Here is a 27,495-nt window from a genome sequence, read left to right on the forward strand (position 1 = left end):
CACATGTGCCTAAAAAACACATCAACACAACCCATTTACCAAGGTTATGTAAAAGGTGTGCATTAATCCTTGAAATGGTTCCATGTCAACTACCTAGTCAAATGTTGCATTTTCATTTCAGGCTTTCTGAATTAGGTACTTTGCTTGTGCCAAGTATTGTTGCAAACTGACACAGGATTTTACTTGTTAAACAGGCCATTGGCACATTGTGCTAACAAATATGAAGTGCAATCCAATTGCAATGTACTCCAAATTGAAGGCATCTGAGATTACCAAGAAGTTTTCTCAACTAATTTTTTTTTCATAAGCAGTATGATTGCATCCCTTATTCTAAGCTATGATTAATGATGGGGCCAAGTTTTCTGCTTATGGATTTGTTTCGAGAGGTGCCTTAATCATGAGAGATAATAACTAAGAGTTGATATTTGATCATTTAGACTACCAACCTGACAAGATATGTGAAACTTGCCAAAGGTAAGCATTTTTTCAATGTATTCTTGATACCGAATGTTTGGAGTTCCTTTGACATTAGAAAGAATATTTTTAGTAAAACATTTAGATTAAGGGTTGGATATAGAACAAGAAACTAATCCAACAACAAAATAATATAAGGATAATTATAGGCAAGACAAGTCAAATCTCTGATGAACAGCTTCAATAAAGTAGCATCAACAGGTTGAGGACTTATTTTATTAATTAATTTAACTCTAACTCTACAGAGTGTAGAAACAAATTCACAATCGATAATGTAAAAATGACAAAACAAGTCTTGGGTGATATTTAGATTGAGAAGAAATTTCCATCTTTTTCTTGCCATTCTTGAACTCCAAGAAATAAAGAAACAACCCAAATCAGTCATTTCAAATATACTCTTTAAACTTTTAAAGCTTCTTTAGTGGTGAGAAGAGAGAAAGGATTGCTTCTAGTAAGAATCAAAGAATCCACACAAGATAAAAATATTTGGATCATTAATGGCTCTGAAAATTTTCCTTTCTGAAATGGGGATCAGTCGTCAAAGAGTAAGTGCTGGGAGATTGTTTCAAACCATAGAAAACATTTTAATCTACAAACAATATTCTTTCAACCAACTTTAGCAAAACGATGGGAATTGAATTCTTGATGCCTTTTATAGATGATATCATCTAAGTTCATATAACTCAATTTAACCCCTATACCAACAAGTTTAAAATTAATGATGCTAAACTTTCCATATTTTGACAATAATTATCAAAATAGAGTCACTGAGAAGGGAACCGAATTTCCACCATCATGGAAACAAAGATCAGGCATAAAAACATTAAATAGGGTTTCAATAGGCCCCCTAGGGACTAGACTACAATCATTTGGTGTTATAGAGAATCCCATTAGTGCCTTTGATCAAAAGTAATTTTGCATGCATCTGCATTGTTTTAAAAATTGCAACCACACTCCTACCAACCAAACTTTCTTGCTGTACCAAAATGCAAGTGGAGTAAAAAATTATAAAAATAGAAGGTGGCCCCACACAAGCATCATTAGGAAATTCTATGGGATAATGACTGATTGGGTAGTTGTTACAAAATTTTAAAAACTTATTTTTTCTAATCAGCGAATTCTTCAAAGTAACACAAGCCAAGTTTCTATCTAGAATGTGCACAAAGTTATCACATTTTCTGAACCCTACAAGTATTGGTAGTGACTTTTGTTTTTTCGCCATATTAAGCCTATATACTTATATTGTTTTTGAAATGGAAATATTCACCATCCATTCTACATTTGTATAAAATTTCCATTCCTTGTAATCTTCCTTGGGTGTCATGTAGGCTTCCACATAGGCCACCAAATAACCTGAATTCACAAGTTTAGCAGCTTCTGTGGTTGTGCCACACCAATACCAACTGTTCTACTTATTTATTAACTATTATTTCTAATATTTTCTATAGATAAAATACTTAATAAAACTAAAATAGTGTTTTTTTTTAAATTTCAAATGACTTTGTCTGATTTCAATGTTTACTCCTTGCAGGAGAAGGGTTCAGGACTTCAATCTTATGCTTCCCAAACTCTGGATAGCTCTTTTACTTGGAAGGTATTTTTTGTTTTTTGGCATAATACAAACTCGGACTATACCCATACATTCTTTCTCTTGCTGTATAGGATGCTCGTTTAAATGCTTTTCTAACCTTGTCTTGCTTGATTGTCAAGTAAACATAAACCCAATTTACAGTTCCAGGTTTGATAGGATTCAAATTACAAAATTTTAATAGGTTAGTTGTATTCAATCTAGAACTTGATTGTGATACATGAAATGTCATCATCAATGTATCATTTGTGTGGTGTTGAATTGTTTCTCAAAGTCGTAATAGTCAATTTTTTGGTCATATTGTTAATATTTAAATGTTGAATCATCAAGTGTTCTTAATTTCTCTGTCAATTTTAAATTTTTTTAAAAAATATTATTAATTTATTATTGATTGTTAGTTGATAACTTTAATTAAACATTGTTTTTTTAAATATTATTTTTGGTTTATAAATTTTTTTTTGATTGGTAATGGGCCGAAGTCGATAAGGTGTACATACCCTACCCCCTTATGGGATTTGAACTTGTGACCTCTCTTTCAAAGGCATAAGTTCTCCACCACTAGGCCAACTCAGGCTGTACTATATTTTGGTTTTTAATTTATTAATATTATTATTTGTGAGTATATTTAAAAGTATTGTTTTTCTATTTTTTGATTGGTTAGCTATGCATAAGGGTTTTGTATCCCATGAAATAATTAGAAAACAAAGTATTGAAAAAGTGCATGCCCTTAACAAAAGGGGTGCATTGGAGCTAATTTACTACCTATGGTGATAATTTCCCTTAGACTATTATCCTTGTTATTCATACCATCCCATTTTAGCATGGGGTAATCTCACACATTTCATGAATTTTCCCTTTTTTAGATGATTTGAGTGTCATTTGGTGCATGGATTTTAAAAGGGGGGACTTCTTCCTCTACACCTCTATCCAAGCTTGATTTGGTTGAGGGTGAAACTTTATGTTTTGCTCAACTTTACCTTTTGTGCTGTCTTCCCTAGATTCGCCATCCATCGAGGGAATCGAAGACATAGAGGAAGCCACGAAATTGTCTATAATCTTAAAGTTAGCTTCCTTTGAGGAATTGTTGAATCCTCTCCAATAAAAATGTTGGAGGAAGCCTTTTGAAGAGTTCCAAAATTTGTGTCTTGTAGTTTAAATGGAGAGGAATGAATTGAGTTGACCAATTGAGGGGCATGCATCGAATCTAAAACATTTTGACCATCAGGAGGAATAACATAATGATGGGGCGTGACCCCAACCCACCAGGTGAGTCGCTTGACTTGATTTCCCCCATCATGAACTTTTATATTTGGACATTGGGGGGTGGAATGATCAGTTGAGAAGAATTTCCCACAGTTGAAAGCAATTGTTTCACATACTATTGGTTGCGAACAACAATAGTTGCCCACTTTCGAAGAGATTTTGGTAGGTGTTATTTTGGAAAATGGGGTTTAGGGATCGTAGACAAGATGCAAGAAGAGTCACAACAAGAATGGTAGAAGAAGCTATCACAAGGACCATGCTCTAATGATGAATCACTTTGTTTGTCACTAGGAGCTAGGATTAAAGATTTTGAAAATCTCAAAGATAGCTCATGATTAATCTCAATAACCTCATACATATCATAAGAATTGTTAGTATCCACATTATTAGCATCAACATTATCATCTGAATTAATCACAACAGGATCTCTAATGCACAAAGGAGATGAAGGAGAATAATCATTTTGCATAGATAATTTTAATTTTTGACATGGTTGATTAAGATAAAGCTCCTCCCCAGGGTTAGGCAAAGGTTGGGAAAATGGGAACAAGTCAACACTCGATGGCTTCGGGGAGGAAACGGTTTGGGAAGAAAGCTCATGAGCCTTGGCACAACATCTTCGTCGGCGTTCTCTCGCTCTACGATTTGTCTTGGTATGACTTGAAACTTGTGAAGGTTGGGAATCAATCAACATAGGCTACTTTTCTTCCTTTGTAGAAGGAGGAATTGAAGAAACCTCACTAGGTTGAGAGATACAGGATGTTGGGCGCTTTTCTCTTTGACCTTTATAAGATGTAGGAGGTGGGACCACAACATATATAGGAGGAATAGGAGGGGTAGGAAAAATTCCAGGTCAGAGATGCGGAGGAGGAATATCCATATCCATAGGTGAAGAATCATTAGGATTACTCAAGGCCAATATACTCTCATGTTCGAATTTTTGATAAGAAGAGGACACCTTCTCGGGGTTGTAAAGATTCGGGTGTTTTAGGCCAAAAGTAATCAAGGGTGAAATTTCCATGTCTTGCTAAGGGCTAATAAAGGTTATGATTGATCATTATAATACGTCCATTGTGAGGGAATTTCAATCACAAAATTGAGTTATCATTTGAGGGAACTTATGAATGGTAGAAGGGATACCTTTTATCGAATTGAGCCAAGGGTATCCCAACTAAACAAAAAATTGGTTGGAGGTAGGGATAATGGCAAAGGTAACATCTAAGCACTTAGTACCAACCTCTAAGGCAAGGGTGATGGAACTTATAGTGGGACAAGTGAAACCATCATGTACCTTATTCATAACATTAGATTTATTAGATGTATCTTGATATAATTGTCGTGTATAAAGATGTTCTTTAGTAATAACATTCACCATACATACTGGATCAATGAGCACTCCCTGTGAGAGCTTTCCTTAAATTTTTGTAGTAATGTATAATGGTCCATTAGGTGCATCAATAATCTCCCTTGAGTCAAAGGTGATGCAAAGGTTAGTTTTAGGCTTAGGTTGCTCAATAAGGGTCACAACATGCTTGTTAACTTCTGTACACATCATCAGGAATCATGTAGTTTGGCTTCTTAGGTTCAACAACATTGGTAGAATGGGAAGGAAAAGGATTGGTAATCATTTGCAAGTTTTGATTAAGAGGTGTGATGGATTTATTTCCTTTATCATTCACACCCTTGACGGTTATAGTGTTAGAATCAATATGATCTTGGATTGCATGTTTCAATTTTTAGCACTTCTTAGTATCATGGCCGACTTGACGATAGTATTGGCAAAAGGCTTTACGATCAAAGGAAGCTGGAAAAGCCGTAGAGGTATCTATGGGTTTGACGGGAGGAACCTTAATCACATTAGCATTAATCAATTTAAGCATGATACTATGCAATGATTCAAAAAGAGGAGTAAAATTATGTGTAAAGATTGAGGATATAGGGGCCTCACTTGATGTTGAAGCTACCACTTGAGTATCAATATGATTGGAGGAATTATTATTGATTTTGATGAGATTCTTGTTTTGTTTTTGAAATTTTTGAAAGGATTGATGAGCTTCTTCATTCTTATCAACTAGAGCCATTGATGAAGAGGATTCAAATTGAATCACTTGAAACTGAAATTTATGAAGCGTTGTGTATAAGTGTGCGAAGAAAGCATAATCAGAAAAAAAAGTTTATCTCTAATATCCTTTTGCAAATTATTAATGAAAATTCTTTGAACATCACCACCAGGCACAAGATAAGCGATTTGTGAATTCAAATGTTTGTATCTACCAATGAAATCAAATACTTTTTACCTAACTCATTGCTTACGATGCATCAAATCAGTTAAAGTAATTTGAGGACCAATATTGTTTTGAAAATGTTGCACAAATGCATTAGACAATTTATGAAAAGAATCAATTGAACGAGGAGGCAAGGAGCAAAACCACTGCAAAGCTTTATCTCTTAATGTATAGGTGAATAGTTTTTCCATGAGCCTATGATCATGTGATAAGTCATTACACAAAGTTTGAAATGTTTTCACATGAGTCTAGGGCTCACCTTTTCCATTGAATGTCTGCAAATGGGGAACATCCATGTATTGTGAGACAAGGGTACAAATGATGTCATGGGAAAGTGGGCTAGCAGTATCACATGTAGGAACATTGAATTTGGATTGGGTTAGAAGCTAGTTGTTGTTGCAAAGATGAAACACTTTGGGCCTAATTGTTTATAGTGGCTTCGGTGGATGAATTGGAGTTTGACATCTTGGATTGTGATGGAGGTGTAACATTGTAATAGGTAGGTGGAGCATTGGAGTAAGAAGGTGGAACATAATGATAGGTGGGCAAAGGAGATGGTTGGGAAACAAATGGAAGGCTAATGAAAGGAAGTATATAGGAGTATTGATTGATAGGATTCTCCGCATGACTAACAATTGTAGCATTAAAATTTTCTGTAGAGGTAGCTGTTTTCATTTTATGACACCCTTGGTCCATCAATAAGAATCAATCAGAGATATGTTCCATGGACCAGTTCTACCACAGTTGATCAAGTCCCAAGTCAAGAGATCAGGAAAATGCTAAAGTGTTCTTTCATCATGAGGTGGACTTTCGGCCTACTCCCTTCACCCTTGCATCTTTCCTTCATACCTTGAAGTCTGTCGGTCCTTTCTCCTTCCTTTTAACTTCTTCGGAATTCCAGATTTCTAGATTTGGGGAACCAGTCTACCTCTTTCCTTTTGAGAAGAGGTATCTTGTCTCCCCAAACCCCATAACCCAAACTTCCCTTCCATTCAAGATTTCAAGATTTAGGGAACTAGTCTACCCCTTCCCTTTTTGGGAAGAGGTATTTTGTCTCCCCAAACCCCGAAATCTGAGGTCCTCCTATCTCCTCCCTGTCATCCTTCAGACTTTGGGGTTCTCAACTCCTTTCCATTTGCAACAGTTTCTTGAAGGCCCGATGTTCAACCTCCAGTGACTACAACACTTCCCAATGGCGTGATCAAAACTCAAGGCTCTTAATGCTCCACCAAGTCTTGCAAATTGTCTACTTTCATTCATGGCGCTACAAGGGCGTATTTAATGTTTTTGCAAGATTGCCATCAAGTGGAGTCCAAGGCCATGCTTATTTGTGGTTACTTGATGGCCTTCATGTTAGGTTCGTATGCTCTTACTTTAGAATGTCAAGAAATCTACCTTCTAGAAGTACTTTTCTTCTTGGGATTTTTTTGTCTGGGTATGGCTAGGTTGCTTGCACGCACAACTATATCAAGTTCGGCCACTTCCCTATCTTCCCGGAATGACATTCCTTTGCATACATTAGGGTCAAGGTTTTCCCCTTCTTGACTTTTGCTCTCTTTTCTGCATCTAGTTTTCTATATATAGGTTGTTGAGCCTCATTGTAAAGGGTTTTCTCCGTGCTGGCTTGAGTTACTTTCTACTCACTTCTCTTGAAGAATTTATGTTTTCTTGCATTTCTGCAACTGTAAGTTTGGCCATTGGCCTGAGAATGAATTAAAATCATCATTCTTGCCTCTCTTCAACTTATGCATGTTGTGTATGTTTTCTTACCTTCATTATAAGTGTATGTTTTGTGTCTTTCTCTCACATATATGCTGTGTTTACTTGTTTCTGAATGTGACTTGTGGGAATCCTTCTCCCCTTCTGACATTCAACAAAACCTAACCTCCATACATGTGTTTGGTGTCATTCATGAAATTAAAGTTTGTGTATCCCTGCGGTATTTTAATTGATTCTTATTGTCATTTTGGGGTAGGGAGAGGGACATCTCTCATCTTGGTGCATCACCTCTTTACTTTCTTCATTTTCTTGCCTCTTTTCTTTTGCAAGCTGTTAGAGTAGGTTCAGGAGTAGAATTTTAAGTGTTGGGTTGGTTCAACACCTGCAACTAGATAAGGGAGGAAACTAGCCTTCTTCGGAGATTCAACCCCCTATGCAAGGCCCCACACTCCGGGGTTGTTTCCACGTTTCACTAGGTTGCTAGGTTGATAGCTCAACAAGGGTGCAAACTTTTGTGACAACAGTAGCCATGATGGAAGATGTATATGTAGGCATGTTCGACAAAGATGTAGGAAGGGAATGATCATCTTGATTTGTAGGATTGGAATGATTGAATAGTTTGGCACAACTTTTCATTGTCATAACATTACTATCCACAATATGAGCAATACTACACAGCACATTCATACATTGTTCACCACTTTGAATCATTCTCCTCAAACCCTCAATCAAGGGGACTACCTCTCCACCCAAGTGTTTTTGACTCATCTATGGTTGAAGTTTATCCAAATCTTGGTCAAGCTTCCCCAATCGGTCAATAGTCATTCGAGTTAAAGAGTCATTCTTATCATGAGAATCATGAGAGGAATGGTTCTCCATGATGTTAGGTATGTCATGGGTAGGAATAGAGGACTCACCCAAGTTCCCATGGAATAGGTTAGTCAACTCAGGCTCAATACCCTTGGTATTTAAACTTTGGGAAGCCATAATTCTATAACTTCTCATAGGGATATTGGATTTGAGGCAAAGGGTCATGAAACTCATACACAAAGAGGGCAAAGATAATGAAATAGATTTGTACTCATAATGCCTCTCATACAATTGTTAATGCAAACCAAAGTAATGACTAAACAATGCAATTTCCCAATAAAATGATCAATTAAGCAAAATGCGCTATAGAAATGATAGATTTGAACAGTGAATGCTTCTAATTCTGAAAATTATATGCCGTAAAAACTAGATCTTAGCATATAAATCAGAAATTATGCAATGCACAAGTTAGGTTCATCAAAATGTTTAGGTTTTGGTGAATTAAACCTCTAAATGTATGTAATTTAAGTGCATAAATGATATATTTCAGAAATGATTGCAAATATGAGTCAATGAAATGCATACAAATCAGATCTGAAGTTGAAAATCAGAATTTAATGCAAGCATAAGACATGTCAGGTTCACTAAACATGTAATATGGGAAAATGGGGTTCACTAGTTTAAACATGTAAGGTAGGAATTAAACCCTTTTCACAACAACACATTAAGATAAATAAAGTTGAATAGGTTCAGCCTCAAAATCTGTTGGGAAAGGGGCTGAACACAAATTGGATTCACTTGATTTTAATTGAAAGTGATTTTGGAATGATATGAATTGAATGCAAGAACAAGGGCAAATTGACAATGATCAGCATGGACAAACAATTTTCAGAACAAATATGCAGACATCAAGTACAGATGTGGGAATGAGAAATAGAGAGGAACTTGTGCTTGAAATCTAGGCTTGGAAATGTGGATCAATGATGCTAGGTGACCCTGACCCAAAAATGTCAGATGAAGATATTAGAAACTATTTTGGAATTAGGATATCGCTTTGGATCTCCCTAGCATTTCATCGGAAAAGTATCGGTCATTGATGCTAGGCAGCCTTAACCGAGTCTTTTCACTTCTCCATTATCTGGTCTTGTGTGTCTTAGTCTGCACTTTCCAGATCTATATTTGCTCTCTCTAGGATTTGTCACCTGCACACACGAGGGAAAAATGTTGTTGGGTTGATAGGGGTTTGCCTAGGTCAAACCTCAGGTTTGGAATTAACCCTATGATGAAGTGAAATGAAAAGGAAAGTGTGCCTTGATAGGGTAGAGGCTAGATCTGGATTTGAAATACTCAATTGAAATGTTATACCTTTATGAATCTTCTTTGCCTTGAAGTATTCATGGAAAGGTTGATGTTGTCATATGTGAATTCATGGATGTTTTCATAAGAACTTGATCATGGATGCCATCTTGAATGGTTGAAATCTGAATACTTGACCTCTCCTTCACTTCTCTAATGATGCTTGATTGCTTGCTCACTTGAATTTGAAGAGTTGTAATTAGAAACTTGTGGAGAGAAGCTTCAAATGAGGGAATATGATTCACTTTTATACCTATCCTCATGAAACTTCTTGAAAATTACAAAGAAGGCCGCCACAAAAATAGGTTCCCGCCTAAATTTTTTTGACCGTTAGAGGGTTCAAAAGTGGGCCCTTTTAGCTTGAAAAAGGTTGCTAGGCGTCCTTCACTAGGAAGCAGGGCAAAGGCCTATCCTCCTTAACCACTTCTCCGCCTCTTCCTCCAAACTATCTTTCCAAGTGGTGGTGATTTGAGAATGAAGATCACAAAGCTTTGGCCATGTTTTCACAAATCTATAGATTAGGGCATGGTCTTATGAAAATTCTTCCTAATCGTGAATAGAATCTCCAATACATATCTTTTTCGTATATGTGAAGAACGATAGAGAATGAAAGTCTAGCCCTTATTAACATTCACGCTAGGAATACAACTGCCATTGGGAGAAGCAATTGGGGTGGGTTTAGGCAACCAAATCTACCCATCCCCAACATGATAGGCAAGAAAGCAATACCCATTGCTTAAAAGGAAACTGATGAGCACATAAAGCATGCACAAAAGAAAAATTATCAGAACCCTTTCACCAACTGAAAACCTAACGCCATCCTGGGATCGTAAATTAGTTCATAAAGGAGTGACAGAAAAACTAGAAGAACATTTCGGACTTACACCCCACGCATGGAAGCCTTGGATACAATGCAACTAGAAAAACCATCTCTAGTGCAACATTCATTGCCAGAGGATGGCGCACAATGAGGGAGTTTGGTTGTCGACTGTGGCATTATGGGAGCAAAGGAGTGCTAGCTAGATTACTATAAATTTTATTTTTAAAATTTGTTTGTAATTTAAAAATAATTATTAATTGTTAATTATTACTAATATTGTTGCTATTGTCTAAAATTATAAAAAGAAAATAGAAACCAGATAATTTTTTCATAATATTAATTATTAATAATTATAACTTTTAAAAATTAAAATTGAGAAGTTAAAAATAAAAAGTCAATAGTCAAAATCAAATCATAGAAGTTAGTGCTCAGTTTTTAAAAATAAATAAGTAAAGCACTTTGGAAGCATGCTTTTCAGCACATTGTGAAGGCATGCCTCCCTTAGGCACACCTTGCATACTCATTTACCAAAAATGATAACATAAAAAAAAACCGTTTTTCTTTATCAAAACCTACAACCTTTTACTTATTGTTATTTTTAAATTTAAATAACATTAATCTATAACTAATGATCTGGTATTATTAGTTAATAATTACTATTATTTTAAAAAAAAAATTACGCTTGATATTTACAAAAAATAAAAATTACAACAAAGTAAAAAGCTCATAAGTAAAGAGAACGAGCATTTATTTTCACAATTAAATTTTTCTTTGTTGTTTGTGAGCAAATATAGTTAATTTCCTAGCTTTTTAAAGATCCCCAATATTGATCCCAAGCATTGTGACAAAGATTTTGTTGTAATAGTTGTGATTGAAGATTTTTAGAGATGATATCCTCTATTCTCGACTATTAATTGTATATTTCTTGCTGATAATCCAAATTTAAGATTTTGATTTTTGTTTCCAGCAAAGGAATGCACTCACTTTGGAGTTTGTTAGAGATTCAAGCCATACAAAAAAATAAATTTCAGCAATGAAGTTGCACAAAAATGTGTTGGAGCCCAAGATGGTTTTGACAAACTCATCACATAAAATCACAGATACTCTTCTCACTCGCCACAATATTGTTGATTTGAAGTTAGGAGAAAAAATTAGAGTAGGAAGTAACTTGGTCAGCAATTTGGTTACCAATGGATTGATTCAATCAACTTTGTTTCCAGCTACTTCTCAATCCCTGGAGTTGTTAATAGCATGTGCACAAATTGAGACGAAAACTAAGGACATCATAGCCTTCGGATACTTGGGAGATATGCAATTTGAGTGCAGATAGTCTTTATTTTGAGTTACAACCTTTTAAAGAGACCTTGTTAGTTGATTTGGATGAATACAAGAGAAATAGAAAATGACCTACAAAACTATTAAAAAGAGATTACCGAAAAATGGAAGGTTGAATCCAAAGGACCTTCATAGCTGCCCAATTGCTTGAATCAGCATGATTTTAAACAAGAACTTTGCTTAATTGTTAGGATGTTGAATAGGGCGATAGGGCAAGTTGAGGCATGCAATTTTAAAATTTGATGTCCTATTTGATTAGTTTCATCGATGAAGGGAAAAAGTACATTGATTGGGGATCTCTTATTGACAATTGCATCTATAGTCAATTAGTTCATTTCTAGAAACCAAATCTTTTCACATTATGTCTTATTTGGTATATATATAAGGTTAGTCACTGGATTTGCCAAATTTCATGGTTGAAGTTTGAATTTCGGCGAACATTTAAAAAATGTATGAAATTCGTCGCTAAATTTGTACGAAACACTTTTTATTAGGTTTTTTTAAAACGGAATTCTTTGTGCTTGCGGCTAGGGCACAACATATTTCTTTGTGTGATAAGTGACAATGGGTGAGAGATGCTTTGTGCGATGAGCCATGCCACCATGGTATCGCATGGAAACTAGCGGATTGCGTTGATTCACAGTGCCACGATGACTCTAACTATTCCTTCTCCCTGGCGTCGAATGGAAATCCATAGATTGCACTTTTTCTCCTTCGCGGACAACACTTTTGTTAAAGTCTGCTTGAAGTTTGGATGGCCTCGCGCCTTTAGCTGGAGCTTTTATGTTTTTTTATATATAGTTGTTTTAACTTTTAAAGCTTTTCTATAGTTTAAAATTTTTTAAATATATATTTTGTATTTTAATAATTTGCAATTATTAAAAAATGAATATTATTTTATTTCTATTTACATTTAATGTATTTAAACTTAAAATTGTTTTACTTGTTTATTTTTTTTAATATTAATATTTAATAATTTGTTGAAACTTAGTAGCTTCGGTAAGATAAATGATTGAATGAGAGACTTTATTTATCTCTCATTCAATCATCTACCTTATCGATATAACTACAATTTAAGTATAGACCTCATGATTAAATAAATGAACTTGTTATAACCATCTTATATGCATAATCGATAATATTACTCATGCTATGATCAGACCAGAATTATAACTACCATAGCTATCATATGATAGCATCGATTAATGCTATCATATGATAACTATAATAGTTATCATTCGAAAATGCATGTTAATACCGATCATTTATTTGTTGACTATGATTAACTTATCCCGATCAATTATCGGGTAACTATATTACTTCACTTTGCCCCGATTATCAATAGTTATTGGCATGTTAAATAACGTGATCGATAGCTATCAGTATAACTCATGATAAAGAGAAATGACATGACCGATAGTTATCGGCATTAACATATGATAAGAGGTAATATTAATTGAAACGGTGCCCATGCACCGATCAAGACATGCCTTGATCGGTGAAGCATAGAACTATAAGTATATGCAAATTGTAATGATGTTCAATTTACATTCAATATGCAAGTTATATTCTATTTAATATTATCTTGTTCTATATATTACTGAATTAACATATGAATCTGACTATCTTCTTTTGTGTGGCAGGTGAGAGGAGCATTTGTTATTTTCTATATCCTTTCTCTAGGATGCCATTCGATATATACATATAGCAAGCGGGGTGCGATCAAGCAATGCCTTGATCGGTCATGACCGATCAAGACATTACTTGATCGTGCCCCTTTGCTAATAACAAACGGTGCATATTAATAACCAATGCCAACTGGTATATGTTTATACTTTAACAACCGATAACTATCGGTGTATGCTTAACCTTAACAACCGATAACTATCAGTGTATGCTTTAACCTTAACAACCGATAACTATCGGTGTAACTTTATCATGCCACCCGATATTAATTGGTGTTCGATTAATCATTTGTTTATTATTAATTATGTTAACCGATACAAATCGGAATGCAGTAGCATGATTTAGTAATCGATGAACATAAACAATGATATAGTATGATTATCGATGTTAAGCATTTGATCGAACTGAATAGGTTAATTATATGCAAATGTAGAATGGCTATCAAATGAAGGATTTAATTGCTTGAAGGTTTTCATCATAATTATCGATATGATAAATGATTGAATGAGAGACTTCATTTATCTCTCATTCAATCATTTATCTTACCGAAGCTATCATGCATTAACACAAATGAAGTGCTGAGGATGCATCGAAATAATTAATGCAATCTTCAGAAATCTATGACATAAGAAACAAAAAATATTAGGTAAGAAATAATAATATATATAAATTCACACTTGAACATAAATTTGAATATCATTTACATGGTATCAGAGCCACGCTGATCGAACCTAAGGCATTCAAATTTGAGAAGTTCAAACCGAAGATATAAACATCATATTTCCCATGGCTAACGCTATCAGATTTGAGGACATACTTGAAGGAGGCGACAATTTCTCAGCATGGAAGTTCAGAATTAAAATGATTCTAAAAGAAAACAAGGTTGAATCATTTATTAAAGTTGAATCTGAAGAACCAGAGGATGAACCTGACAAATCAACATGGGTCGAGGGAAATGAAAAATCTATGAAGATCATAGTCGATGGAGTAAGAAATCACATCATGCCAATAATAACAAAACATGAAACTGCCTATCATATGTTCAAATCACTCAAAAGTGCATTTGAAATAAATAATGTAAGTAGAACCCTAGTTCTAAAAAGAGAAATAAATCATATAAGTATGAACAAATGGGAGTCAATCAATGCATACTTTATGCGGATATCAGCCCTAAGGGATGAACTGGCAACGCTTGGATATGAGATCCAGAGAAAAGAGCTAACGCTCATTGCTCTAGATGGGCTGCCTAGTACATGGGAGACATTCGTCCAAGGCATCAGTGCAAAAGATAAATGTCCAAAATTTGATAGGCTAAGAGTAGATTGTCTTCAAGAAGAGTCAAGGCTAAATAAGAAGGGGATCAAACAAAAGAATATAGATGAAGATCTCCATGTTTTAAATACCAACTCCAACAAGAAAAACAAGAAGAAACACTTCAAGAAGAGAAAGAACCGACATGACAAAAGGTCATCTAAAAGAGACAACTCTCATATTCAGTGCTTTAGGTGTGATCAATATGGACACTATGCAGCAAGATGTCCAGATAGAATCAAACAACAAGCTACATTTGCAAAAGTTAAAGGGGAAGAATATGACTCCGAGAAGCATGTATTCTACTCTGCTCTCTCCAGTCAAGTGTCCAATAAATCTAACACCTGGATCATTGACAGTGGGTCTTCAAGACACATCACTGGGTATAGAGAATTACTGGATTCCATGGCAGAAGAAACTAATGAGGAAGTAACCATTGGTGATGACTCTGCACATCCAGTGAAAGGCGTCGGTACCTACACCATTAAGCTAAAGACAGGCATGTCTCTTGAACTCACTGGAGTCCTATATGTTTCTGGCATCAAGAGGAACTTAATCTCCATATCCGCACTTGAAGATGATGGGTACAAAATAACATTCATGAATGGTAAAGTTCTAGTATGGCCACAAAACTCTTCCATCAAGAAGGCTACAACCCTAGGACATAGAAAAGGCTATTTATACGAGGTATGTACTGAATCTAACCTAGCCCTACTTCATGAGATTACAGATTCAAATGAAATTTGGCATAGAAGATTAGGTCATTTAAACTTCCGTGCTTTATGTTCAATGGAAAAATCAGTAACTGGTTTGCCTAAGTTAAAACAATACCATTCTGGTACATGTAAGGGGTGTGCCCTAGGCAAAAATACTAAGAGTTCCTTTCAGAATAGTTCTAGGAAAACAAGCAATGTTTTAGAGCTAGTTCACTCTGACCTATGTGGGCCAATGTCTGTACCATCATTAGGGCGGTTCCTTTACTATGTAATATTCATTGATGACTTCTCTAGGAAGACCTGGATCTATTTTCTTAAATGTAAAGAATCGGAAGATATTCTCAAGAGATTCAAGGAATTCAAATCCGTCTTTGAAAACTCTTCTGAAAGGAATACACCTCAGACATCTTTATAGAATTTTGTAAAGATGTTGGGATTAAGAGGGAGTTCACTATCCCCTACAACCCTCAACAAAATGGGGTTGCTGAGAGAAAAAATAGAACCATTGTAGAGGCAGCCAAAGCCATGCTTCTTGACCAAAACTTAGAAACTCATCTTTGGGTAGAAGCCTCCAACACTGCTGTATACATACAAAATAGATGCCCTCACTCCCACATTGAAGATAAAACCCCTGAAGAAGTTTTCACAGGTATGAAACCTGATATCACTCACTTAAGGATATTCGGATGCCCTGTTTATATTCATATACCTAAAGAGAAAAGAACAAAACTAGAACCTTTTGGAAGAAAAGGAATCTTTGTTGGGTATAGTGAAACTTCTAAAGCCTATAGAATATTTGTACCTGGACATAGTAATATTGAACTCAGTAGAGATGTAATATTTGAAGAAGACATAGCCTTCAAAAGGGCTAGATACTCTATTGAGTCAGAGACTTATGTTCCATCTTCAGACCTAGAAAAGGATCCTGTTCCTGAGGTTCAGAGGGAGTATTCAGAAGAGAATAAGAATGAAGTTCAGATTTCACACCAGGAAAACCCTAAGAAAAGACCACTATGGGTTCACAAAACAATGGAAGATGCAAGGAATTTCGTAGCTCCTTCAGGGACCTTTAGAGAAAGTAAGAGGCCCCAAAGATTCACTAGCTATGTAGCCCTAATGAATGATCCCTCCAAATCAGAACCTTCTAATGTATCAGAAGCACTCAAACACCAAGCATGGAAAGATGCCATGTAAGAGGGATATCAATCCATCTTAAACAATGATGTTTGGGAAATTGTTCCTAGACCAAAAAGAAAATATGTTGTTTCGTCCAAGTGGCTATTCAAAATTAAACATGCTGGAGATGGTAGCATAGAGAAACATAAAGCCAGATTTGTAGCCAGAGGGTTCTCACAAAAGGAGGGAATTGACTATGATGAGACTTTTGCTCCAGTTGCTAGATACACCTCAGTCAGAGCAGTACTAGCCATTGCAGCAGCCAAAGGATGGAAAGTCCATCAGATGGATGTAAAAACTGCTTTCCTGAATGGGAAAATTGAGGAGGAAGTCTACTTAGAGCAGCCAGAAGGGTTTGAGATTCACAATGCAAAATCACATGTGTGCAGATTAAAGAAAGCCCTATATGGACTAAAACAAGCCCCCAGGGCCTGGTATGAAAGAATTGACAGCTACCTCATGGGATTAGGATTCTCAAAGAATGACGCAGATCCAAATCTATACTTCAAACAAATCAAAGGTGAGATGTTGATATTGATCTTGTATGTTGATGATCTTTTGATTACAGGGGAAAGTCACCTTATTGATCAATGTAAGAAAGAGCTTGAGGAGTTTGATATGAAGGATTTAGGCCTTATACATTACTTCCTTGGATTGGAAGTTTGGCAAAACTCTGACCATATTGTGCTTAATCAAGGGAAGTACACCTTTGACATATTGAAGAGATTTGGCATGATGAACTGCAGACCAATGACTTCTCCCATGGGAACTAATCTTCGCAAACTGAAGGAGGCAACAACAAATTCCCATTGGTAGATCCTACACTCTATAGACAGATGATTGGATCATTAATGTATCTAGTCAATACTAGACCTGATATCTGTTATCCAGTAAATGCCTTGAGTCAATTCATGTGTGAACCTAAGGAGATTCATCTTATGGCAGTAAAACATATAATGAGATACCTTCAAGGCACTCTCAACTATGGACTCAAGTATGAGAATATTGATTTGAATCTACACAGGTTCACTGATTTAGATTGGGCTGGAAGTGTGACTGACAGGAAAAGCACCTTAGGGTGCTGCTTCAGCTTGGATTCAGCCATGATATCTTGGATTAGCAGAAAATAGTCTTCAGTAGCTCAGAGCTCTACAAAGGTTGAATATATCGCAGCTTCCATGGCTGCACGAGAAGCTGTATGGCTACGAAAGTTACTTGTGGGATTATTCGGAGGACCAATGAAGCCTACGATAATTCATTGTGACAATCAGAGTTGTATAAAACTTTCTGTAAACCCTGTATTTCATGATAGATCCAAACACATTGAGATCCCTTATCACTATGTGAGAGATATGGTGGATAGAAATGTGATTCAGTTACAATACATCGGTACAAGAGACTAGACAACAGACATACTGACCAAACCTCTAGCCAAAGTAAAAGTTGAATACTTCAGAAAAGGTCTTGGTATGATTGAGTTATAATCAGTTTTTGTAATCTGTACTAATATATGAGATGTTTAATGTGTAAACTTCTTTTGTCGTGTTATGACCTTATGGGCTCCACCCCCTGTGTACAATTCTAAAAGGTAACAATCTTTTAGACTATGAACACTTGTATTAAACATTTCGAGGTGAGGATCATGTAATGTTGATATCATGCTGACTTGATATCACTCTGACTCATGGATGTGCCATGATATGTTATGGTAGACATTATGTGACGTAATGTCAATGCACATGCCATAACCTGGATATAAGGGAATTCAACATTCTTAAGTATTTTATATCCAAGGTATCACTTGTTATGTGATACTGATATCGCATGTTATGTGATATCTATATCACGAGATGATGTGATATATTCCTGTGTAACTCATTATGTGATGCTTCATGTTACGAGCATATGTGATATGATCCTTTGTATTATGTAGTCGTATAATACATTTTATTATGAGAAATATGATGCTTATTTCATGGGTCTATAATTATCTTCCCTAGCTAAGAGGGAGTGTTGAAACTTAGTAGCTTCGGTAAGATAAATGATTGAATGAGAGACTTTATTTATCTCTCATTCAATCATCTACCTTATCGATATAACTACAATTTAAGTATAGACCTCATGATTAAATAAATGAACTTGTTATAACCATCTTATATGCATAATCGATAATATTACTCATGCTATGATCAGACCAGAATTATAACTACCATAGCTATCATATGATAGCATCGATTAATGCTATCATATGATAACTATAATAGTTATCATTCTAAAATGCATGTTAATACCGATCATTTATTTGTTGACTATGATTAACTTATCTCGATCAATTATCGGGTAACTATATTACTTCATGTTGCCCCGATTATTAATAGTTATCGGCATGTTAAATAATGTGACCGATAGCTATCGATATAACTCATGATAAAGAGAAATGACGTGACTGATAGTTATCGGCATTAACATATGATAAGTGGTAATATTAATTGAAACGGTGTCTATGCACTGATCAAGACATGTCTTGATCGGGCATGTCTAAAAGACATGACCGATCAAGGCATGCCTTGATCGGTGAAGCATAGAACTATAAGTATATGCAAATGAAGTGCTGAGGATGCATCGAAATAATTAATGTAATCTTCAGAAATCTATGACATAAGAAACAAGAAATATTAGTAAAGAAATAATAATATATATAAATTCACACTTGAACATAAACTTGAATATCATTTACATAATTAAACATATTTATTATCAACTTAGTATAATATTATTTTAGATTTTAATATTTATAAATTATAATTTTGTGAATATATTTCTTATATTTAAAATAAAATAAAATTATATAAGCGAATTTAATGCCGATTTCTTTTTTCAAATTTTAACCCTTGCCGAACTTCATCCTAATTTTATGGTTGTTGGATTCGAATTCGAATTCGAACCTGGTGACTTAGTATATATGTACAAACTCTAGCATTCAATACATTGGATAACGGATAAAGTTCGAGCGAATGGCCATTCTTTTAGAAAATATTCATAGTTAGAATTCAAAGAGAGTATGAACTAATTTACAAAAAGGTGAATGATTCTTTTATTTATGTTGATTACTAAATAATCAAAAATGAAAATTATAATCATATTTTTGATATTGTTAAAATGGCTATTTATGTGTGGATTGATTGGTTTTTTCAATTTCCTACCATCATCTATATTAGGTTATGTGGTTTATATTCTTATCCATACAAATTTCCTTAATATCCAAGTGGTTAGGTTGTTTTGATGAACTATTGCAAGAAATTATCAATTGTTCATAGTGTTTGCAAGGAAAAGCATAAGCTAGGAGCTAAATTTCCTATACAAATAGGGCCCTATAAGTGCACAAGTATTACTGATGTTAAAAATATGGGTGCTGAAATTTATAATTTCAGTCTTACGCTTCATCATGAAAGTAGAAGTTTCGATTCTAAGGATATGATGACTAAGAGGCTTGGAGACAATTATACATGTACCTAATATTGAAGATTTGGGCTAACTATAGTGATGAGTATAAGGTTCATAGAAGAAGAGATAGTTCTATGACCTTAGATCAACTAATGGTTTACACTTCATAATAGGTATCACAGGATTTGAGTGATTTAGAATATAAAATTCTGTCTTGTCATTTTGTCCAGTCAAGAGGAAACATATAGACTTTGGCACTAGTTAATTGGACTATCATGGATAGCATTTCAAAAGAGTAGTTGAACAAGGTTTTCATAGATAGATCAAAGGGTTCTTTGAAATGAGGCTAATGAAAAAGGTAATGGCAATCCCAAAAGGAGAGAGATCAATGCTTGTTGATAAAAAAATGAATCTTACAAAACAGAAGATTAAGTCTAGTGATAAGGGGATTAAAAAATCCAAATTTTCAAGGAAGCCATTAATGTTGTAAAGCTCAAGAAATTGAGGGTAGGATTGATTAGAAAAGAAAATATTCCTTCATTCGTTCAAACATGTCTACCTCTAGGTTCTCATGCAAAAGATTCAATTTCTCCATCTCTAGTTTTAGTGCAATTGCAAATTTTCTTCCATATTATTGCAAAGAGGTTTTTGTTCCTTAAATTTTAGAATTAATCTAGCCAGAAGTTGTTCCTATATTTAGTATGACTCTTGTTCAAACTTAAAACACTTCATTGGTGCAACTTGATTTAGAGGAAATAGCTGAGGTGACAAGAGTTATAGGGTATGGTGCAAGCACTTCCAATTGGATTCATACATCCTCCATCAAGAAAAAAAGGATAATGACAACATAACCTTACAATTTGAGCATTTTATCTAGTTTGCCTAAAGATAAAATATTAAAGAGAGAAAAAATGAAAACAAGACAAATGAAAATGAAAAAAGACACATCATTGCCAAAAAAACTATCCCATCTTTAGACAAAAGTACTCAAGATATGCAAGTTGCTGATTTTCAAGTTGCAAGGATGGATTTTGGCTCAAGTAGTCGTCAAGGAGATGTCAACATGTAGGAACATCATAAAAGATATCAAGGGAAAATTAATAAAAGATTGTGAAGATACAGTGGTTTTGAAGGCTAAAATCAGGCAATCTCGAGAGTACATATCTCATCTCTTACAGCCATCTCTAGCCACAAGATTGTTTGTACCACAGGTTTTGAAATCCACAAAAAGGATTAAAAAAGACTAGATCAGCTAGTATATAATGGTAAGAATGCAAAAGAATGGTTGGTAAGTCGAAAAGAGACATAAACATTGGAGAAGTATAAATTGAAGGCAAAAGTAGAGAAGGCTATTCAAGGTGTTGATGACATTGAAAAATATATTAGAGATGTTCTCCCTTTGTATGCAAGAGCTGCTGAAAAGATCAACCAAATAGAGATTCAAAAAAATGATAAAAAACAGCAAGGGTTTTCACATGGAAAATGTAATAGTCATTTCTCATGAGGATTTTCAATGAAGCTTTGTCTATTTTAGAAAACCAAGTTGTGATCGGTGGACAAATGTATATTTGAACTTGTTTCTCTTATTTTGTGCAAACATACAAAGGAGGAAGGAATCAACTATAATATTGATGAGGTGCAAGAATATTTTCAACAACTAACCAAAAGAAGTTTTGAGAAAAAGCAAAAAAAAAGAAAATAGATGTCAAATAGTTTAGCAAGCAATGTTCTTCCTTTTAAAAGAGAACAAGAAAAAAGATTTTTTGAGATCATCATTTCAAAGCCTGAAGTTGTTCTTCATACCCAGATTGCATATATGGATTTGTTGATGTGTTTTTATGCACCTTTAACACAAAATAAAATACCAAAAGTATTCTATGCTCTCTTGATCAAAATCTTCTTGGATGCTAAGCTATATGATCAACCAAGATGACTCCAAGGTTTTTTTCGTTAGGTCTTGATGTGTAGATAGCTCAATTGGTTGATGTGATTGTTGGTTCATCCTCTGGTTTTTAAGTTGTGCGAAAAACTCGACAACTTAAAAACACGCTTAAATTTAAGAAAAAATGCATTTTTTTTGCAAAATTTAATGAGAAGATGCATCCAATGAGTCAATAAATGATAACACAAAAGAAACAGCTGATTCTAGATATATTTAAATGCAAAGTGTCTACAAAATCGCATCCTCATGAGGAATGCTGATGGTTGGAAGCCTGAAAGCAATATAGTAAATAGTTTTTGTAAAACCAAAAGTAAATACATCATTACAAATGACAATTACAACTTTCTCTTCCCAACTCTAGCAAAATCTCAGGGAGAGGTAGAACTAGAGGGTCTATTCCTAGAAGTCTGCAATGGGCATGACGGTGCCTCCTCGCTCGGTATGGCTGGCTCGTCCTCCATCCTGGATGAAGCTATGTCTCCACCTGCTTTTGCCATTGGCAATGAATCCTCATCCTCTTCCACTTTCTCCTCAATGTCATCCAGCCCAAATCTACCCCCCTCCTCCTCCATAGCCTGCCTCTCCAAATCAGTGATGTTAGTGTCATAAAACAATGGAGGCTGCTCCTGTGATGTCCAATCACTATAAGGATCTATATCATCCAAGTCAATTGGACCACCTGCTACTTCCTCTACCTTCCTTACGTGCAATTGAAGATTATATTGCACAAAGACAAGGTCATTGAGGCGTTTCTGTGCTAACTTGCTCCTCTTCTTCATGTGGATTGCTTCAAACAAGCTCCAATTGCGCTCACAATTGGATGAACTGCAAGGTTGACATAAGACTCTGAGGGCAAATTTTTTGAGATGTGGGGTGTTTCCACCCCAATTTTGCCACCAAGCATCTGCAAAACAAAACAATGGAAAAGTTAGAAAGAAAAGAGAAAAGAGATAACATAATTTATCTATCATTTTAGATCCCAAAATCCAAATGGCAAATGTTATACCTGAGGTTTGAGTGGTTCTTCCTCTCCTAGCCATCTTTGAAGAGAATAGCTTACCCCTTACTCCCTCATAATTTTGGAGCTCACTCACGATGAGGTCTCTCTTCTCAACATCGGGTACCATCCTCTCAATGCATGTACTGAGGCCCTCCATGACCTCTCCATTTGGATCTGAGTAAGAACCCTCGAACCTAAAACGAGGGTTGAGGAAGTACCCTGCTACATGAATGGGTTGGTGGAGCTGATTGTTCCACCTTCTATCAACAATTTCCAAATGGGATCAAATTTGAGTCTATCCCCCTTGTAGTAATTTTTGATAGACTCCTTGGCCCTATCCATGGCCTCATAAAGATATCCCATTGGGGTTTCATCCCCATCCACCAAGCGGAGAACTTGAACCAAGGGCTTTGACACCTACAATTGAAAAATGCAAATTACAAAAAGATTAATTAATGAAGTTACAAATTAGTAATGAGAGACTTGAATCAATAATAATTAAAAATTAAAGTTTTGAAGTTACCTTCACAATCTCTGTAGCCCTTTGTGCAAATTGGCTGTCGAATATTATGCATGCGACAACCTCTCCTTCGGGCTTCTTTGAATAAGGTGAGTTAAGCCATTCTCCACTCACAAACATTTGTTTCAAAGAAGTCAATGCAACAAGAAGGCTTTGCAACGTCAAGAAAATCGTTGCAAACCTTGTGACACCAGCTCTCACCAAATCTTTCCCTTGGGTGCCTTGTCTCATCAAATTTAGTTCCCAAGGGTGATTGTAAATATATTTGGTGATACTCCTTGCATCTTCCACAACTGGTGTCACCCACTCATGTTTTCCCATGTCCTCCAAAAGAAGGTCAAGGACATGTGCTGCAAAAAGTGTCCAAAAAAGAGTGGGGTGTTTCTCTTGGAGGATTCTTCCTGCAAAAGAAGTTATTCTTAAGAAAGATGCAACCAAGTAAAACAAAGCCACAACAAATGAAAATATTGCTAATGCCTAAAGGTGATAATTCAAAGGATTCTACCTGGTAACACATATGCTGTTGCATTATCTGTGATGATTTGCACCACATTCTCTACCCCCACCTCCATGACAACATGCTCCAACATTCTAGCCAATGTTTCTGCATTTTTCACCTTGTTGGAGGCATCAACATATTTCAAGAACACTACATTGTCCTTGCAAGCAACCAAAAAAATTGATGATGGTGCGGTTCTTGCCATCTGTCCACCCATCAGAAAGAATGGTGCAGCCATAATTTGCCCATTCAATTTTTTGCTCCTCCATCACTTCTCTTGCCCTAGCAATTGCATTTGTGAGCAACCTGCAAGAGCAAAGTGAAATTAGGTCTTAGTACACAATTTTGATTTAATAAACAAGAAATTTAAAAAATAATTAAAAATGAAATCAAGTGGACTATGTAGTAATTTACTAACCTCCCACTCAAATCCTTGCGAAAAGGGGCCTACACCCTTTCCTACAACTGTCATAGCAGTCACCAAATTCAACCAATAAGGATTGTCCGCCACATTGAATGGAATGTTGTTGAAGTACCAAAAATCAACTGCTACAATGTCGGTTTTCTCATGTGCCTCCCTATTCCATCCAGTGGCCTCTAATGATGGTTGTGCTCCAGGTGTGTTCCTGGGCACAAAATAATCACCTATGGACCCTGATCGTGATGATGCAACAACGCCAAGTACTCTACTAGAGGAAGCAAAAGTGATGGGTGAGATGGTGGTGGGTTTGCGGATACGTGGGCCACGCCGAGAGCCCACTATGCCCTCAAATGCTTCTTGTTCCTCTTCAATGTCAATAGAAACACCTTGAGATTCAGCTATGGCTGATCTCATGGCTAGCTTTGCCCTCTCCCTTTGCAATTTCTTCTCTTCCCCAGCTGCAAGTAGGGCATTAATTTGTCTTTTTATTTCTTCATTGGTCCCAGGGCATGCTCTAGCATCATGCCTGTCTATTCCTGCAAGGTGGTATTTGAGGCGGTTGATGCCTCCATGAAGTATTTTCTCACACTTTATGCATATAACTGACCCAGGATCGGGTCCCTCATAGGCATACTTCCATGCCCCATCTCTAGCACCTTTAGGATGGGTGCCTAAATATCCAGATGCACATGGATCTAGTGGCCATTCCTTCGTTGCCATGATTAATGCTTACTTAACCTACAAAGTGAAAAAAAAAAGTTAACATTTTAGTTAAACAATTTAGCAAACTATCTACATTAGTTTAAATAAATTTAGACATCATTCAAAGTTAAAAAAAAAATATAATAAGGCTTGAATTTATTTTTTGAAAACTAGAGATTCTTCAAAAAAACTGTGAAAAATTCAACAAAACTTGTCAAATTCATGTTAAATCTTGTGCAAATAACTTAGAAAGGATTTAGACTACTTAGGAATGATTTCTAATTCATCTAAATGCAACAAAAAATAAACAAATTGTTTTAAAAAAGCATAGAAAAAAAAAAAAAAACTAACTTGGGAATCTGATTTTCCTTGAAAAATTACCTCAAATCCCCTTCAAATCCACTTGAAATGAGCAAGAATAGCTTGAAATCTCCTTGCTGGTCACACTTCCCCCTTCTCACCAAAAGACCCAACTCAAAAAATGAAATGGCATGAACTTTTGTCGTTTTTTCCTTTTGTGCTGGCGTGGCCGAGTTTTTGGCTTGGACTTGCCGAGTTTTTGGCCAAAAACTCTGCGGTTTTTTGGGGCAAGTAGAAGTGGTAAATATTCGCCTGGCCAAAAAGCCCGGCGAGTTTTTACTACTCACCAAGTTTTCGGCTAGTAGTCCATCTATGGCTAGTGATATGGATATATGATTTTCACCATTCATCATGCACAAAGTTCTTTCATTCATCCAATTATCATTATCTAACATGAAGATCCAACAAGAAACCATGCAATTGTAGAAGAAACAACACATCTCATTATAACTTCAATGAAAAGTAAGTTTATTTACAACTTTGGCAACAATTTATGCCTTCTCTTCCTATTCTACTCTCGCTGCTATTTGCTATTACTGAACTATTATCTTGCTTACTAATCTATTAACTATTAACCCGCTATTAACCTTTACAAATGAGAATATTTGAGCCTTTTATAGATAGCTTTTTACAATGAGTGGCTTAGATTGATTCACAATCAATGGCCGCAATTACAAGATGAAAACCTAATTAGGGTTTGTTACAACAACTCCCTTTGGCCAATGAGAAAATTACATTTAGGTTCAATATTGAATGTGAACCAATAGAATATGAGGTTAGGTATCTCAAAGTTTGTGTCTCCAAGGATGAGTCATGTACATTGCATCTGGACATGCTGATGTAGAACCCTTTGATTGGTTGGTGATGACAATGATACCATCTCAGTTTGCTTGGTAGACTTGATACCTCATCACAAGCAAGTGTTGATGCCTTGAGCAATATCTCTTGATACTCAACATCTCAAAGCTTGGTCAAATTGCATTTTATTCTAACTTTGATTAACTCTTCTGAAACTATCTTCTTGTCTTGATCACTTCGACTTGGAGCTTCCGTCTAGCTATACTAGCGATGATTCTTGGATTTCTGAAGGAAATGCAAGATTGTGGAATTTTCTCAATGTTGCATGGGCTGAGAATAAATCAATGTTGCATCAAGGGAGCTGGAAATGATGTTTGAAATGATACTTCAGATTTGAACTAGTAATATCACCCTCCAAATGGTGTCACAAGCTCACCCAACAATGGCACCAAACAAAATCGCCCCTCTACCAGCAATGGCGCCATGCCAATAATGTCACAAATACTCTCCAAAGGTGGCACAATAAGCCACACCTCAAAATCGCAGCCCTACAACAATGGCGCCACAAACTCTTGGACCAAAATCGCCTTCAATCTGTTGTAGTACACCTTCAATCAGCCCACTAACTGTCACATCAATGGCAATATAATAATATTAAGTGCTGGGCTGGGTCCTTTTATTCTTGTTTTTGCCTTGAGAATAGACCACACAAGCAATGTGGGATAAAACTTCTCCTCATATCAGCCTTGTGGAAAAACAATTTACATAGGGATTCCACACTTTGCATTAAATTTATTTCACTTGATCATTAAATGCTGGTGGTAAGGAAAAATTAATAACATTTGGGGCACACTTTACCATTTAAACTTCATTTGGATTCAATTCCAACCACTTGGGGGAAAATCGAACACCATCTGGACAAATAATTTCACTTAAATTTATCTCCATTCGTCGCTTAAAGCCTTGAGGGGAAAATTGACCCTCATCTAGACAACTTAGTTTCATCATTTCATTCATTTTGATCACAAATTCAGCTGCAGGGGAAAATCAATGGCCATCTGGATAATTAAAATTCATCATTTCATGCAAAAATACCTCCAGTGGAAAAACATTCTTCATCTGGACTCAAAAAATCTCATTAAAACTTATCAAACTTCATCAAAATGGTCTCCAGGGGAAAATCGAACTCCATCTAGACAACTAAAATCAACCAAAATTCATTACTTTACCTCCAGTGGAAAAGCGTACCTCATCAGGACAACACAAATTT

The 27,495-nt window shown here is 35.6% G+C and overlaps 1 protein-coding gene across 3 annotated transcripts in view; it reads left to right on the plus strand.

The window, feature by feature from the left end:
• The window catches only part of LOC131074960 (peroxisomal (S)-2-hydroxyacid oxidase GLO4), a 139,901-nt gene that overhangs the window by 87,156 nt on the left and 25,250 nt on the right, over positions 1-27,495 (plus strand). For all 3 annotated transcript variants that reach the window (XM_058011714.2, XM_058011712.2, XM_058011715.2), the window contains one exon: positions 2,006-2,068. In XM_058011714.2, coding sequence (XP_057867697.1) covers positions 2,006-2,068 — 63 coding nt within the window. The remainder of the gene's footprint in view (positions 1-2,005; positions 2,069-27,495) is intronic.

The sequence above is a fragment of the Cryptomeria japonica genome, chromosome 2 (assembly GCF_030272615.1).
Source record: "Cryptomeria japonica chromosome 2, Sugi_1.0, whole genome shotgun sequence".
Classification (NCBI taxonomy): domain Eukaryota; kingdom Viridiplantae; phylum Streptophyta; class Pinopsida; order Cupressales; family Cupressaceae; genus Cryptomeria; species Cryptomeria japonica.